The sequence below is a fragment of the Balearica regulorum genome, chromosome 3 (genome assembly GCF_011004875.1).
Source record: "Balearica regulorum gibbericeps isolate bBalReg1 chromosome 3, bBalReg1.pri, whole genome shotgun sequence".
Taxonomy (NCBI): domain Eukaryota; kingdom Metazoa; phylum Chordata; class Aves; order Gruiformes; family Gruidae; genus Balearica; species Balearica regulorum.
The window spans coordinates 39,653,364-39,671,948 of NC_046186.1; the positions used below are offsets into that span (position 1 = coordinate 39,653,364).

At 38.3% G+C, this 18,585-nt stretch overlaps 1 protein-coding gene across 2 annotated transcripts in view; it reads right to left on the reverse strand.

Annotated features, from left to right (window-relative positions):
• The window catches only part of SNX14 (sorting nexin 14), a 61,911-nt gene that overhangs the window by 39,413 nt on the left and 3,913 nt on the right, over positions 1-18,585 (reverse strand). For both annotated transcript variants that reach the window (XM_075747634.1, XM_075747633.1), the window contains exons 2-6: positions 18,383-18,503; positions 17,459-17,535; positions 17,268-17,346; positions 9,143-9,186; positions 3,846-3,933 (exon numbers count right to left, since the gene is read on the reverse strand). In XM_075747634.1, the coding sequence (XP_075603749.1) occupies positions 3,846-3,933; positions 9,143-9,186; positions 17,268-17,346; positions 17,459-17,535; positions 18,383-18,503 (409 nt within the window). The remainder of the gene's footprint in view (positions 1-3,845; positions 3,934-9,142; positions 9,187-17,267; positions 17,347-17,458; positions 17,536-18,382; positions 18,504-18,585) is intronic.

Genomic DNA, 18,585 nt, shown 5'->3' on the forward strand with positions numbered 1-18,585 from the left:
GTAATGCAACTTGATTTCCAAGTCACAGTATATGCAGCCTAGTTCTACATGAAGATGTGACCACCAACAAAAGCAAGTTAACTCTCTGCTTCTAGTACTTGTGTACCTTAACCCTCAGCAATCACCTCCACAAGGACTAAAAGCAAAGTGAAACCCTCTTCTTTATGTATATGCAGAAAAAATGTCACAGCTCAGGTGATGGCAGAACCAAAAGAAAATTTCAGTTACTGAGTCAAGACAACCATCAGTGCCATCAACAATACTGTATGATTTAATCAAGGATTATATTAGAGTCCTGCATTTATACTTTCTTTGATGGCTATGAAAATGAAAGGATAATTATAGAATGATTCAGGTGCAAATGGACCTGAGGATGTCTTAGCCCAACCTCCTGTTCAAAGCAGGCTCAGATTAGGGTGCTCAGGGCTGTATCCTCCTGAGATGAAGACAGTCACCTCCTCACAGGTCAAATGCTCCAGCCCCAACCATCTTGGTGACCCCTTGGTTGAACTTGCTCCACTCCATGTCTCTTTTGTCATGGGGAGCCCAAAACTCGATGCAGTATCCTAGATGCCATCTGAAGAGCATCAAGTAAAGGTAGATAATCACTTTCCTTGATCGATTAGTTCTGCTCCTGTTAACGCAGCCCAGGATGCTGCTGGTGTTCTTTGCCACCAGTACGTACTGCTGGCTCATATTCAGCTTACTGTCTACCATGGGAGCAGTTCCTTTGCAGCAGAGCTTCTCTCCACAGCCAGTCAGTCACCAGCCTGTGCAGCTTCAAGGGATTTTTCTTCATCAGCTGCAGTAGTTACCACAGAAACTTGTCTAGAAACTGATTTACACTTTGCATGCCCTTTATTTTAAGCAAGGGCAAAAGACGTCTCAGAGAAGCAGAAATATACAGTTACAAATGTTCAAAATTTAAGACTTCTGAACAAGCTTCTTTCCTAATAGAGTTTGCTCCTCCTCAATACTAAGTCAAGTAAGACTTAAGTTAATGAAACAGAAGCATAAAAGTGTTTCTTGCCAGACAAAGAAAGAGACAGTGTAATTGCAAAGGCCACTAGAGCTGAAAGTTGTTTTTTTTATTAATTCGTACAAGGAGAATAGCATGTATTCCTGCACACTCCCCTGTAATATTTGAGGTGCACAGTTGTGACATGACCTGGGCCAGCCCAGACAACTAGTACAATTGACTAGAACTACCTAAAAGTAACTAACTAAATTAAGGTTGTCTACTATTTAAAAGCAAGAAAGTAGGAGCTTCTGCTCATCAATGGAAAACCCTGTCCTTTGGTACTCAGATTTCAACAGTATTTTCAATAAATCAAGAGTTTCCTATGGAACACAGGGATTAGGGGAGTGTTTATTCCTGCAGATGTAAGTCAAAAAGCACAGCAAGCAAACTGTTATCAACACTGTAGTAGATACTATCAACTTTTGACAAAAAATTTCAACCAGATGCAGGGCTATCAACACCACACCATACAAAGGGAAACCCTTCACTTTCCCTTCAAAACTCATAGCCATGGCCACAACAAGGAAAATCCAGATTTAAAAAAAAAAAAAAAAAAAAAAGAGAGAGAGAAGTATTTCAGCATATACTTAAGAGCTTACTGGCCTGAAGTGCTCTTGTTACTTTATTCGACAACCATGCCTCAAAAAAATCCACCTAGGCAGACTTAAACAGGAAACAAAGAAATTCTTTTCACTGAAGCAATTCATAATTTTAAGTCTTAATTCAAAAGTAGAAGACTCTTTGGCAAAAAAGTATAAAGATATAACCTAAAAAAGAAAAAAAAACAGTCTGTTTTTTCTTACACATAGTAGTGCCTGAATTTAAAAATTTTATCTCTATTAGCTAGAACTATTGCTTTCAACCATTTAATAATAAATCCAAATCAAAGTACAGCTGTTTGGCAAAGGTGTAAGACTATTTTATGTTGCAATCGGTGATAAATTTCTTCTCACATGAAGTTATAAAGGACACTGTATCAGAGCTGAAAGGCTATAAAACATTCTGTCATAAGCCTTTTCAGCTAACTACTGAAGCTTTAACTAGGATTCCTAAAATGACAAAAAGTTGGTATTTTTTCTGCAACTTGCATATCATCTCTGATTTCTACACACAACATTTTCAGTAGTATATGCATCACAGCTATTAATTGAGGCTGAATGAATCTGTATGTGGGTGTGCGCACACACAGAAACGCTTCTTCAGCAAAAAAAAAAAAAAGTATGAGTTGAAAATATAGCATAGCATGAGAAACCATGACGCCCTGCATGGCTGAGCGTGCCAAGTTCCAATTTTGCTCCAAAACACAAAGTTACTATGAGTACCTTTTTGCTTGAGATATCTGTACCACTTCACACACAGAGAAAAAATAAGTTATATTATCCTGCAGGATGGATACAAATAAATCTAAACATTTGTAAAGAGAAATGCATTTTTGTGATGACCTTTATTTTGTAGTTCCCCTGACAGTGCTTAATATTTGCACACATCTTGAGTTTTTGTTGCACACACTGTGTACCCAGATACACAGAACTGAAGATAGTACATTTATTTCATTAATGTTAAAGGCAGATATGGTAAATTAACACTCTATTTAAAGATGCTATAGCTGATCTGAGATAACATGATTAATACCTTATTATATGATCAACAGAGGAGACATCATCATTTTCTGAATCAACAATGGATCTACAAACAATGCAACTAACACCTGCACGTATTACAACTCCAAATTAAATTTTAAGACCTTGCTCTAGATTTTCACTTTGAAAGATTTTTCTCACTTTCACACCTCCATGTGTCTGCACTACACAGACATTTCCTAATCTTCACCATGTTCACTTTAAAAAGCAACAGAGTAAACAACAAAGTTATCTGGATTTGATATATAACAAGGACAGAATCATGTTGTTAATCAGTCATGACAGGGTGTATGTACAACTCGTAGCTCAGGAAATAGTGCTGTTACCAAGGAGGGGAAAAAAGACACACATTTATGGTAGCTGTTCCAACAGAGGGGCCAGCACGGAATAAATCTGGAAACTGAGTTAGCAACTCTTCCTGCTTAGAACTGCCAGAAAGTTAGAAGCAGTTCCTGTAAAGCAGGCTTGAAGCACTTTACCAGGAAAGAGAGTGTATGTGCTAATATATTAAACACAACAAATAAAAAAATTGAATCTTCAGTCTTCAAAATGTTTCTTAAGAACTATATTAATATAAAAACCATACCTGGTTTAATTCATTTAATGACAGTCTATTCTTTATAGACAATGTAAGGACCCTGTCGGCATTTAAAGAAGTCAAGCAAGCAGAAGCTATGAGACAGGTACACTGTTAAACATTTTTTAATATTTCTTTTTCAATAATTCTCAAAATTGTTTCCACTTGGATTAAGTCACTAAAAGACAGCTAAAAGATCATCCCAAGGTTTTAATAATGCCTTCCACTGCTGTAAAAAATATATACATTTGCAAGAATCATAGAATGGTCTGGGTTGCCATGGACCTCCAAAGATCACCTAGTCCAATGCCCTGTTGTGGGCAGGGACATCTTTGAGTAGATCAGGTTGCTCAAAGCCATGTCCAACCTGATGTTGAACACTTCCAGTCATGAATCTGCAAAGACACTTTATAACCAGAAATGGGATAAGCTCCAGAAGCAGGGAACAGATAATGCAATGAAGAAACTTAGATGGAAACTGCCTGTACTCTCTGTAAGGTTGACTTTGGTATCACCCTTTTTTAAAAAAAAATAAAAAACTCACTACAGGTGGATAGCGGTTATTTCTGATGGAAAATTAACTTTAAGCCACAGTAAGTTACCTTACCTTGTGAATTCTCCGAACTAATACAGACGCAAAAAACCGCAGTGTGCCTCTCAGTTCATCCACTGAGGATTCATCATCAGTAATGTTTCTGCAATGTTGTAAAGCATGTCATGTAAGAAAACAGAATAAAACACATTTATGTTAATCCAACCACAACACATTTGGCACTACTAAAAGCTGGAATAAGAACATTCAACGGTGACAATTCAACTGGTATTAACTGAAATAAAGGCTACCAAGTGTTGGCAGAGAGTAAGCAGTCTTCTATTTGAGTAAAACATGCAGCATTCCCACTATGTTTGCACATACAATAATGGCTTAAGGCATATATCAGTAAATTGCAATTATATACCAATTCCTGCTCTAATATACTGTCTGCCTGATTTTGACAGAGTAAAATCTAACTTAGTTTCCACATATGTGAATGTTTCCTAGTCCAGTGGCATGAAGTGAAACTGAATTAATATCGGTAAAGCCTTTGGAATAAGAGTATTGCAAGCACACACACCAGTCAAGCTAGTCAAAATTGACTTCTCCATATTGGATACTACAAGACCTTCTATACTACAAGATTTCAAATAATTTTCTTCTGCTTTAGTACAAATCTGGCTTTGTTAACCTCTTTTATAATAAAAATTGGTAGTTTGTCGTGTAGCTTTTAATGAAATAGGTACATCCCTTGTGTTTCAGCTCAGCCTCTTCCAATAGAAAACTTTCATTGGTATTTTTTCAACAAGTTCTAATACTTAAATGCCATTCAATACAATAATATTCTCTCTTTTAAATATAAAATTGGGCCTATTTCTGGTCTAAACAGAGATTGCCATTTCCCAGAAGAGAAAAGAAAGCATAGCACAGGAAACTGAAAATGACAGAAATTGTTTTTTTAAAAGTTGATCTACTTTTGATGTAGCATGAAATGTGAAACCATCATTTACAAAGAAAACAAAACAAGAACCTCTATCTATAGCTACTTGGAACAGAACTGAAATTATCTAACCTGGGTCTGCTTGGAAACAAAGAAATAAAGAAGAATTTAAACAGATTCCCAAATCACTATGTCAAAATACCATCTAAACTTTTTATCTGGTTTGTCAGTTTCCACCTGCTGCAATAAAGTATGTTCAGTGAAAAATCATGGCAAAAATACTTACAGTTGATTCAGGAAGACAAACACCTAACTCCATGTCTTTTTTGGGAAATTGAATTAAAATGGGAAATACACTAAGTCTTAGGCACAAAAACTGCAACTAAACTGAGTGGAAAGAGACCATGATAATAGCATTCTGCAAAATGCAACAGAAAGAATAAAAATCTACCAGCATTTAAGCATATATGGACATTAGAGTATGACTGAAGATATTGGTAAAACTGCATTATAATAGCTGACTAGTGACGCAACAAAGTTATATCCTGCTTTAGCTAATGACCATATGTAAAAAGTACAGTTTTTGGTAACAAATGAGTTTGCATATGTAGTAAATGCAAATATTATTTGCATTAAAAAAATCAGTGCAAGCAACAACAGTACCTTTGAAAAATAAAAATTTTATGCCTATAAGATCATTTTACATTATTCAGCATCTCATTTTTTAAAGTAATGTTAGCCTGAGTTATATACGCATGTTGAAGATGAACCACTAGGTACAGATACTGCTGACTTGACAGTCAAAGCATGCAATTAATTGCACGGGAAAGCACCTCAAAGAAAGTAGCCTGACATAAGGAATACAACCACCCTCCAACAGCTAACCGCATGCAGATAAGAATACTGCAGGGGAAGGTCTGGTTTGTTTTAAGATCAACAGCTGACATTTTTGAAGCAATATGGTTAGCAAATACCCACACTGTCAAAGGAAGCCAAGGGACTGCAAACAAATTGTACGACTGTATTACTAGTATTTGACAGACAACAAGATACATGAAGTAATTTGGACTAAAACGTTGTTATTTTATTGACACTTGGATAACCAGCATCTTGGCTAATTCTATTTGGACATGACTTTATACCACGTACTTTCACAGTGCGCCACAGGTTTGCAGACACATTCTTTTAATCACCAGCAGACTGAAGACTGGTGAAAAAAACATCAAGAACCTGTAAAATCTCAAATCTCTAGTGACACAGTGGAAAGTCCAAATAACTCGCTTGGAAACAATTTAAAAATTGGCTGCATTTTCCCAGAATTTGAGGAAAAACTTAAACGCACAACTGTCAGTATTACAGAAAGATTTGCTAAAAGAAAATGGCTCAGTCTGTTAATTGTAAACAGTTACTGAGTCCAATGTCTCAAAAGAGATACACCCAACTGCTCTTGCAGTATCTTATGGGATCTACTGATAAATGAAAACCATACACAAATTCTGAAGTTATTTTTTCCCCTCTGTGTGTCAATTATTCTTACAAAAATTGGCCATGCTTATCAAATGGATGAAGAAAAAAGTTGCAAGCTGATGAAACTGTAAAGCCATCGTTTGTAACTCAACAAAAATCCTGAATTTTTCTTGCATTACTTGCATTTAAAATAGAAGCAGGTCCACGTGTGAAAATACTGGGTTTAGTCACTAAAAAATGTTTTCATACTAAGGTATTACAAAAACATGGTAATTACTGGATTCTCCTCTAATCTGAGAGAACTGGAGTTGAAGTAGCATTAATGACCAAAAAAAAAAAATCAGTAAGCATAGAGTGACTCATTCAAACTTTAAATGCTCCTGTTTAAAATGAGGTTGGTATAAGCAAGATATCATATAGTTTTATTGTACAGCATAAACAACACACTCAGACCAGTGTTTTGTAGCTCTGCAAACTTGGATTACTTACAACTATGCTCTATTCTTCTCAGAGTTGAAAAAAAAATCTTAAACCATAAATATTTAAATATAACCAGTATAAATAATTTGAAAAATAATAAAAAAAATAATCATATAGGTATAGCTACCTATTTCAGTCAAGTTCACTGGATTTTAAGTACTAATCTTCGTTCCCCTAAACCAATCCAAGTTTTTTGCCTCTAAATTTTAACCTGCTAATAAAATATTACAAATTCTTATATAGTTTATTAATGAAACAAACATAAACCACAGCTTTTTCCCTGCTTCTAGCACTTTATTTCATGAGCAATAAATCTATGATTTTATCTTGCAAGATAATTTCTGGTAAGTGTCTGCCCAGACTTCTGAGTGAGATACGTCATTTTACCTCTCTAATGTCCACAGCATGCAAGGTGCTGCAAGGCAGCATCAGCTGGCAAGGCACAAAAAATAAAATAAAAAGGAAGAAATATTATTAATATTATTACTCTTCAGAGGCAGTTTCTGCACAAATTGCATTCACTTGAAAGGGGGGTAGCTAGTGTAAGGAATTAGGCCCAGACTTTTCTGGAAGGGAAAGCAGCAAACTGTTTCACCAACCTAGTCTGGAAAGTCTGAATTGCCTGCTGGTGGTTACCCATGCTGCTAAATAAGGACAGTGTGGATGCAAAGGCTTTTGATTTGTGAAGAATTATCCATAGTCAGTGAGGTTTGTTAGTTCAGAAAAAAACATTTCATGAATGCAAGAGTCCTTTTTCCAGGCTGAGCTGAGCTATACAAACAACGTAGGTACACCAAAGTAGGAAAAGTCAGAACTAACATGCTCTGTGAGACACACCTCAAACAGCTGCACACACAGTTCAGGCCTCCCTGCACAACCGATGCTGGAAAGCACAGAAACATCTGAATGTCTAGAGGGAATGAGACCAGATCTGACATTACTACTGTTAAGCTGAAAACAGTAAGCCTTTCAGGACCAAGTTGTTTCCTGCAGAATTACTCAGATATCACTGCACTATAGCCCACTGAACTCCCATAAGTACTTCAGGTTCATGGAAAGCTTATTAGGTCTGATCAGCATGGTGTAAACTAATGGAGCTAGTTCAATACCCAGAGGTGCAGCCATGTAAAACCAAAGACAGTGGTGCAGGAACATCTATACAGCTCACCAGAGGGCAAGATGCAGAAGAATCTAAGCTGGCTGGCTCCATATCAAGTACATTTCACACTGCACTTCTAACTATGCATATTACTATCCCCACCATATGATGTATGCCAGACTTCCACCATCTTGGGTGTCAGAGATGTAAGTAATATGTGGAATCCAAGTTTCCCTATCAGTCAAAAAAAAAAAAAAAAAAAAAAAAAGACATTGATAACACCTTCCACCAGCCAAAAAAGCCTATCTAATTTCAAATTACAAAATACAGAAGATGGTTCCCTTACATTTGTTACTTTATCAAACAACTCAATGGACATGAGCTAGTTTTCTCAGTTTGAAAGTTAAAACCCTTGAGTTTTCCAACTTGATCATTCATAATACATGGTGCTAAAGCTCCCTCTGCTGTTTGCACAAGCAGTTAAGTTTTATACTTCAGTGTATTCACACAGAGATAGATGTGAGAGATGCAGGTATTTAATTGGCCACAATTAAAAAACAATCAGGCAAAGAAGTCTTCCTAGACAATTTTAGATCCCAGAGACACACACAAGAAACAGCGTAGAGTAAATGAAAAAAGTATAAATTTCTTTTAGCTCAAAATGGAACACTTCCATCCGATGAAAAAGTCAAATTCATAATTAAGGTAAGGTGTTGTTTTAACACATTAATGTCAGCATGATCAATTAAAAATATTTTTAATATCTTCTTACAAAGTACTCTGAAGCACTAACTAATATATAAAGGTATATGGCAAAAAAACAGAAAAAAAAGAATTAGCGTCTTTTTTTTATACATTATTTTATTTACACAGTACTACTCTTTTCAGCTCAGCATAACCACTCGTAGCCTTAAAACTCAGCAAATCAACAGATATTCTGCAAGAAGGTGGCCACAAAATGTATTCACAATACCTTTTCTATATTAACTAAAAGTGGAATTTTTGTTTTTAAAAAAACTGTAAAGTGATTATTATTTTTAAGCAATATGAAAGATCAGTATGTTTTTCATCTGGAAAGAAATTTCTGGGGTTTTTTGAGTTTTTACACAGGTTTTAATCAAGCCACATGTACTTCCAAGTAAGAGTTATTAGAAAATTAACATATAAAAAAGAATAATCTAAAAGTGTTTTTAGGATGAAATACAAATTTCAGAACCACTACTCTGCTAAGAGACAATAAAACAATGAAACCGCAGCAGTTAAAAGCATGCTTTATATTTTACTAAAGAAACAGAAATATTTTTTTGTTCAGATGACTTTCTTAAACAGTTTGATAAACACTTATGATATTCAAAAGTAGGAACTTTTAGGTAAAGCTCATACCTGTACCATGGATAAATAAAGTTTTCCAGCACCAACTCAAGCACCTGTGCAGAACAAAGACAACCACATTACGAAATACCCAGTTTACCATAAATCCGTGTTAGAAGAGTCAAAAACACAAGCACCTTCCAAAACTCATAGAACATAATTCATACATGATGAAACTTTAACATACAAATGTGCACATTGTGATCCTATTGTGAGATCATTTTGCACAATAATCAGTACTTTGGGCAAATAGCAACAAAATACGGTTTCATAAGATATCAACATGAAACGGCTGCCACTAGTACTGTCGACCACACGAAGCACAGTGCCGTGGCCACTGTTAGGCAAATGCCATGAAAAATGCAATCTTACCTCAAACGGCCCTTCCTTCATTTTTCAGATCAGTCCCCATTCCTTTTTGATGTAGTGTGGAGTGTCCCACAGGCACAACTACCTGTCCTACACTTACACGCATCTCCATCCAAACCTCCACCTTCTCTAACTCTCCTCCACCCTCAAAGTGAGACAGTCAATCGCGTATGCTCACCACTCACAAAGAAAGCAAAAGAAGAATCCTGAAAAGCAGTTCCTAGGAAAGTCATTCTCCTTTCTCCACATCCTGCACCACAGCTTTCAGCAAAGCCTGCCTTAAGGTCCAGCTATGTCCTGAAGTCCCAGAGCACTTGCCAAAAGTCCTTGTCCTACATGTCTCCTCGTGGCCTTCTCCCTCCTCTTCCTAGCCCCTGTATATCCGACCTACACGAATCTCTGTAGGAGAATCTTTTCCACCCTTTCCATCAAACCTGTTCCTCACAGGTCAAGCCTGTGGTTGTCTTTCCCATGCCAGAAAACCCGGGTTAATCAGGAAAAAACAGTGGTGTTGCAGCCATGTCACAGGCACACCCTGGTTCAGCTTGGCTTTCATTGTCAGAGAAGGGAGGTGGAGGAGACGACTGTCCCTGTTCAATCAACGGGCTGCCACCATCACATACACAAGGTGTACTGCTAGTCAGACTGCTAGCCAGACAGCTTTGACATCTCCCCTTACACCTACAAGCAAGTTTCAAGTAACTGTTAGAGTCCTTACACCATGATTAGCAAAAAGAAAACTTTGGAAGGGGAAACGTCAGACAGTGTCAAGAAAAAAACAAAACAACATCAGTAAGAAGGAAGGATGAAATTTTCTTGAGATTTCTCCTCCTTCACTGTAAGCCCAAGATACACTCTGTACTACCTTCTCCTGTTGCAACCTATCCTTTAATTTGAATCATTGCTTTAGATGGCCAGGGTAGTAAGACAGAATACGTGTGTTGCTACGCGAGGCTGCTGTGCCATACTCTATGGAAGGAAAGGTTTTGCAAAAGAAGCCACTGTGTTCAAAGAAAAACATAAAATCTGTTTGAAGGGAAAGCTGAATGTAACAGCTGATATACAAGTGTCATTTATGAGAGTAAGTATTATTCTTCTTACAAGATTAGCTGCTGCACTCATTCACACTGTATGCACTACAAGAATTCAAGAGTTACTAAATTTATACTATCTTTAGGGCACTACATGCCTCTGCTCTACTCATGATTATAAAACCACATTCAGTAAAATGCACATCAAGGCCTTTTTAATTCTTCTCAATTCTTCAGAGTTGAATAGCTGATGAATACTCTTTTTCTGTCTTCACTACTAAGAATATCGCCTACTCAAATTTGGTATGATACTCTATCTTTTGCAATTGTTCCATTTCAGTGATTTTCCTCCCTTTGTTTTTAAGGGTGAAGGAGAAATTTTGTTCCTTCACCCTCTCTCTGAAGGGATGTTCTCCAGTTTGGGATAACTTCAGATGGCTGTGTAGTGGACCATACAAAGTCACTAATGTCTTTTCTCCTACCCCTATGTGTTATAGCAGTAATAGATCTTGAAATTGTAAATATGATCATGTGTTGATGATGGACGGGTAAGCTAAATGTCATGTCATGTCCATCCCCGGTTTCCTCCCTGCCCCCGGCAAAATCTCATATTTCCATTAAAAGCAGGGTGGAGGGGGTGGCGAGGTGAGGAGGGAGGATGACAACAGATGCTTTACTTTCCAGTCCAGAAGAGATCAAGAAATCCCATGGAATCTTCTTTGGAAGTTAACCTTCAGACAACAGGAGGGAGATCACATCCAGCACCAGTCAGCAAACACAGACCACTGGCCTTAAGAGCAATAGATCAGACAACTCAAGACAATTTTCCTGATGCCTTCCATAGCACTGCCAGTATATAAACCACCAATTTACTCCATAGAAACCTCAGTCTTGTAGGTATTGCAACATAATTTTGTTCACGCAGAGTTTCTAACAAAATAAACCTCTTTGGGCTCAAACCACAAGAGTCTTTCAAAAAAGTGCCTTTCAAAAGCAAAAGCCTGCAGAAAAACCCATACTGTGCATCTGTCTATTAAAGGATCCCTTTTCTTTCTCCCTCCACTTTTGCTACGCACCTCCCCATCAAGAACGACAGCAAACCATCTTCCACTTGAGTGGAAAGCACACCTGAGCAGCCTTCAAGCACAAGGCAGCATACTCAAAAGGAGTACAGTGCACTCCTCTTGAGAGAGCTTTCTTTATCCATGACTGCTACTTTGGAACAGAAAGCCTGTCCATCAGGCTTTCAGTGCATGTGTCACTGCAATTTCAGTTCATCAGATGCTAACATAACTTGTTGGCACTCTCCTAGCCTACAGTCCACAGGCTTTTAAAGCCACTAGAAGAAGGTTTCCAACAGTGAGAGATCTCGTTCTTACTGCTAGCTAAGCCAAACACATGGTTCTGAGAATCATCTTCCTGTGGTTACGAAATCAGCAAGGAAAGCAGGAAAGATGCAAGACGTGATGACCCATCCCACTCTGGATAAGATCTCCTTGAGATTCATGCCATGTTTGTAGTAACTGACTTCCAGTTGAACCATTTCACAGATTTGCCTGTTTCCCTTGTTACCTCCCGCTTCCACAGCCACACTGCAATGAAGAGCTTTATGGCAATGCTTCCACAGGACAAAGCCATGCAGATAATCCCACTAGCCAAAGACCCAGAGGCAGCATGCACAGAGACAGACAACTAACTCAAAATGCACTTGAAGTCCACATATCCCTGGTCCTGACATCAGAGGTAAAGACACGTTCTGCTAGAACTCAAGTTATCTATATGGCCTTAATAAAAAACGCCTTGATCCTGGACACACAGAAAGCAGTCCCTATTTGCACATTTACTAAACACATGGCATGGCAGAGGCAGTTATGTATGATGCTCCATCACACCAAGGTGCTGTACTGAAGCTAGAAGAGAGCTACAGTGTGAAATCCATACTGCAAAATACAAGCACTCAAGGAATAACAGGCAATTGACTGCCAGTAACTGGAGTTAGAATCATAGAATCATAGACTGGTTTGGGTTGAAAGGGACCTTAAAGATCATCTAGTTCCAACCCCCCTGCCATGGGCAGGGACACCCTCCAATAGACCACGTTGCCCAAAGCCTCATCGTTCAAGGCATACGGTCCATACAGTTTTCCCATGGATCCTATGAGCCTTCCAGACTATATCAGTGTGATTCTGTAAGTCACAGAAAAATCTGTCACATCATCCACTGCATTTTCATAAAGCGCTAGGAAAGCGGGACATGTGTACCCACTTCCATTCTAGCTACACCAACAATATTATTCAAGCTCAATTGCTCACACCATGCACACAAGGAAACGGAGCAGACAGGACATCTCAAAGAATGACAGCTAATGATAAGCAATTTCCTTGTCTGTAAAGTATTATTCTCCAGTTTTAAACACAAATGATGAGTCACATCATTTAAAGCCTACCTATTTTCCAAGCATTTTGCAAAATGACAGGTTCTCCTATGCGTGAGCAGTTTTGAATTGGAAAGAGATTACTAGTGTAAAGTCAAATGTAGCAGATAGTAACATAAGCAGCAGCTAAAGGAAAATACAAAGAGAAATTATTTTCCAGCATGCACTAGAACACTGCAAGCTAGTCAGTCTTTGCTGCCGAGACAAGGTTTCTGTGGACTGCCACAGAACAGACCCAAGTTGTCAGGAGGAGGAATAGTAGAGCTGAGCGAGAAATGATTCAGTAGCAGGTCAGAACTACCAGGCTGAATTAGATTGGAAAGGATCAAGGACTTGATGAGTAAACCACAAAGACAATTTTAAAAGCCTTAAAAGATGGTACATTGAGATAGCTGAGACCACTTCCTGAGGGTAGAACAAGCGAATCCCAGTAAGAAAGCATGCAGGCCACTGTGCTGCTACAAGAGTTCAGGACTGGCAAAGAGCACGTTCAGACAATAACTGATTTCTTGTCATGCATTTGTCCATTTCTTACTTTTAGAAAAGAAAAAAAAAAGATACAAAATTCTAGTCCCATAATCAAGTCAAGAACGTGAGAACTTAAGAATTAAAGAAAAATTTGAGATATCAACAGACAGCACCTTGATCCACTTGGGCATTTCTTTCACGATGCCCATCAAGAGTAGCTGAGCAGCTTGTCGCAGATTTGACTTGCAAGCATCCCTCACATAGCAAAAATTAGATTGTAGGGAAAGAACTGTAGGGAAATAACTGAATAATAGAATTAAATTCTCCTTTATACAATTTGCAGCACCTGAAATTATATACAGCATAAAACTGACCGACAGATATCATATCCTAATTCAAAAAGAAAGAAAATATTGGGGAAACTAACACAAAGCACAATGGATTAGAAACTAGAAACAAAATTATACTTAGGTCACTGCACTATTTTTGCACAGGATACAGTCCAAACTACCAAATATTGATAGATGCATGGCGGAGGCAGTTTAAAGTTCAACTATAATAATAAGCATAAACGAAGCGGGGAGCAAAATCCAACCACAGGTTTTTCTTACTTTTCTAAGCCAAGTACAGCAGCTAGATAACCAAAATACGTCTGAAAAAAAAAAGACAAAAAAATCCATACTTGTGAGAAAAACTTGGATTTCTTCTGATTCAAGTGGGTATTAAATTATTCTGTAAGCACCTGAAAGCACAGGCTTAAAGACTATACAATTGATTCAAATTAGAAACATTTGGAAATGAAAACATCACTGAAATTCTTCAACCTGCAAAGAAAGAACTAGAAAAAACTAATCCAAAATAAAAAAAAATAATCCCAGAATTACTCTGAGTATTTGAAGAATCTGCTTTTCTCTGCACTCCTTTAGAATCTCATTAATCTTAATTCAGTTCTCACTGTATCAGCTTCCCTCTGATATCTGACTAACCCACAAAAGAAAGTAAGAGCAGCCTCTCCTTCCACCCCGAAGCAGGCTATCCAATTCCAGGCATGCATTACATGCTGCATCCGCAGAGCAGATGATCAAGACGAATACAATGCGGACAAAATCCCTGCTATCCTTTTAACCAGTACGGAAGAGTTGCAATGGGGAACAATGCAATGAGATTTCTCATTCCAAATAGTATCCCACACAGGTGAAAACAGTGGCTCAAACAGATGGCTTGTTTGGGTCCATCAGGGATGATTACACTGGCTCACTGTCCCAGGAAGGCACCGAATTTGGGTCTGGCACTTCCCTCGAGTTAACCACCCCAAGCAAAAAAAGGAATGAGAAACATGGCATATACAAAAGTCATGTCTACACTGCTACATAAAGCAGAGCCAAGGACATGCCACTGAAGTTAAAAAAAAAAAAAAAAAGTAATCAAAAAAAAGCAGCCCACACCACTTTGGCAAAAGCAGAACTACAGTAACAGGAATTAAATACAAAATGCCAATGTGTAGCAACACATTTTAAAGATCAGTCTTAGCAGATAACTATGGTATCTACTCGTATCTTTTATGAATAACATACTATGAAGAACTTTTTTAGCATTAAATTCCTATTTAAGCTAAACAGGAAAACTTCGAGTTCTTCAGCATTTACCACATCCTTTCATAAACTTCCACAGCTGTTTGCTACCCCAAATTCTAAAAATATAATATTTATAAAACATTTATTTTACATTCTATTATTAAAACAAGAGGTTTAAAAAATAAGCCTATTGAAATTATATTCAGCAATATTATTTTAATACACTTGAGCCCAAACTTATTTAAAAAAAATAAATAGATTAAGTAATTTTAAAACAATAAATGTTTGCTTCTGAAATTACAGAGGAAGTCACTACATTAAACCAAAGGAAGTCAACAAGCTGTTATCTGTGTTTTTTGAAAAACATTCCTCAACTGTCCATCCCTCCCTTCCCTTAAGGTTTTCATTCTTTGGGTACTCTTGCTGTGGGCTGCGTCCAGGACACCATCACGCACAGCTGAATGCAAGTGTTAGCTCATACCGCGAATACACACAGCTTTGACTTTGTACACCATGTTGTTAATTGTGAGGCTGACATGCAAGAATCTTCTCACTTCTGACATGCCAATTGTTCATCCTCCTACCATAAAACTCCAAAGTTGGAATTCTAAATAAATGGAGATTAAGCTACATACGTGTTTGCATATTCTCATAGTTTTAAAAAAGGGCAAAAGATCATCTATTTACCTATCAATATATTTCATCAATTGCCAATCAAGGGAGAAAAAAAAAAGAAAAAAGAGAAAAAAAACCAACCAAAAACCAAAACCCAAAACAAACTCAAAGAAAAATGCTCTTTGGATAGCTCTTTTTAAAGAGAAAAGAACAAAACAAAATTACTGATTTACGGTCTTATTAAATAACCAGGTATTTATGCTATTCTTCTTTGAGTAAATTCACTAATTTCTTTTTTAGACAGATTTTGTTACAGCTTTACCTGATGATTTTAAATAGCTACTATCACATTATCATCTTCGTTACAGAAATTTTGTAGCTGGACAGAGAATCATAGACTGGTTTGGGTTGGAAGGGACCTTAAAGATCATCTAGTTCCAGCCCCCCTGCCATGGGCAGGGACACCCTCCACTAGACCACGTTGCCCAAAGCCTCATCCAACCTGGCCTTGAACACTTCCAGGGAGGGGGCATCCACAACTTCTCTGGGCAACCTGTTCCAGTGCCTCACCACCCTCACAGTAAAGAATTTCTTCCTTATACCTAATCTAAATCTACCCTTTTTCAGCTTAAGGCCATTACCCTTAATGTCCTATCCCTACATGCCCTTGTAAACAGTCCTTCCCCAGCTTTCCTGTAGGTCCCCTTCAGATACTGGCAGGCTGCTAGAAGGTCTCCCCAGAGCCTTCTCTTCTCCAGGCTGAACGACCCCAACTCTCTCAGCCTGTCCTCATAGGACAGGTGCTCCAGCCCTCCAATCAGCTTCGTGGCCCTCCTCTGGACTCGCTCCAACAGCTCCATGTCTCTCTTGTACTGGGGCCCCCAGAGCTGGACACAGTACTCCAGGTGGGGTCTCACAAGAGCGGAGTAGAGGGGCAGAATCACCTCCCTCAACCTGCTGGTCATGCTTCTTTCAATGCAGGATACGGTTGGTCTTCTAGGCTGCAAGCACTGATTGCTGGCTCATGTTGAGCTTTTCATCCACCAACACCCTCAAGTCCTTCTCTTCAGAGCTGTTCTCAATCCATTCCCCTCGCAGTCTGTAGCTGTGTTTGGGATTGCACCAACCCACGTGCAGGACCTTGCACTTGGCCCTGATGAACTTCATGCAGTTCGCACGGGCCCACCTCTCCAGCCTGTCAAAGTCCCTCTGGATGGCATCCCTTCCCTCCAGCGTGTCGACCACACCACACAGCTTGGTGTTGATGGCAAACTTGCTGAGGGTGCGCACAAATAATCTCTTAACCTCCACTCCAACAAACTAAGCAGGCTGAAATCCTTTACTTTTTGAAAAATGGACGTGTTCAGTTATAACTGCTCTTTCCAAGATACTTCCCAATTTACATAGAAGAAATATCTACGTTCTAAGCACGCTACTACAGGAACAGTCACACTGTGATAACAAGCAGGCGATCTCACCTCTCTGCTCCTGGCATACGTTATTTTGATTTGACTTTTACAGGAACAAGTTAATATACATGAGAAGTCCATCTGAACTATCTACTGAACCAGAAGTAATAGGTCTAAGAGATATGTAATAAAAACTCACTGAATATCAAGGTACTAAAGAAATGAAGCAGCAATTACCTCTGAGAGTGATGCATCAACCTTGGAAGGCACTTTCAGATCCAGCCATGGCTGATAATTTTCCAGAAGCAAAGTAGGTCTGTAGGAGAGCACAGAAAGGTTGATGTAACAATATTTAATTGCACGTTTCCTGCTGTTATGTGCAAAATGTAAGAAATACTAAGCTTACCGGTGCCACGTATTTAATTTACCTGTGCCGCTTGCATTTGACCTTGCCACATACAGCACAACTGTGACCATGGGGAAATAGCTCCGGCAATTCTAATTGCTAAGAGAAGATATTTGGACAAGTTTACATTCTTCAAAATGATGACTCTCTTCCTATACCAATACATTCGTGAATTCCCTTTTAGAGTATAAAGTTACAGAGAACTAAACAGCATAAAGAAAAAGTTGCTCTCCCAGCAGGAAAACAAGATAACAAGGCATGGTATGAAAAACAACTGAACCAAACAGAAAAATTGCTTCCACTAGAACAAAATTTGAGGAGACAGATATCCTTTCACATTTCCAGTCATCTCCCTGTACATCAGTTGGTCTAGTAACAGACCAGCTGGTTTCTCTGCAAAACTTGCCGTATTCATAGCTGTGAATTATTATAACATTTTTAGTCCTATGAAATTCTACAATATACAATTTTAAGTTGGAAAACAGAAATTTCCTTTAGGAATTTTTTTTTCTTTGAAATGCAGTACTGCTTAAAGGAATTTAAGTACAACCAGCAAAGAAGACTTAGCACTGGCTTGCCAAAGGAAGAACATCTTTAGAAAAGAGAAAGCCTCAATAAAAGAGAATACAACTACGTTACTTCTCAACCAGTTGCTACTCAAATGCCAAAAGTGAAAAATCAGTGAAGCCAAAACCAACATCCACGAACACTCCCAACAAGCGGCTTTACAGCCATACATAGATTTGACGGGACTATGCAGAAATCCGTGAAGAACCCAAAGTATTAACCGCCATATATTTGCTACAAAACACCTCTCAGTTTGTCAATATGAGGTGTAGCATGCATAGTACTCCTCAAAGCATCTGGAATTACGCAAAAATTGTTACCCAATATAAATTCTTACTAAATTTAAAGAAAGTACAATAACGTTAACAGATACGTTTACCTTGGGTTTATATTTTATTGTAAAAAGAATATTGGGCAAGAGGGAGTCCGGTCCCAACGAACAGTAGAAGGTGACGACACCGGCCACAAATGACCAGAAGATCATTAAAACGTGAAGATACCTTAGAAATAAACAGGAAGGAAATATTACGAGGTACCAGCGCCGCATCGGGCCCGGCCCGGCCCGGCTCCCCCGCCCCAGCC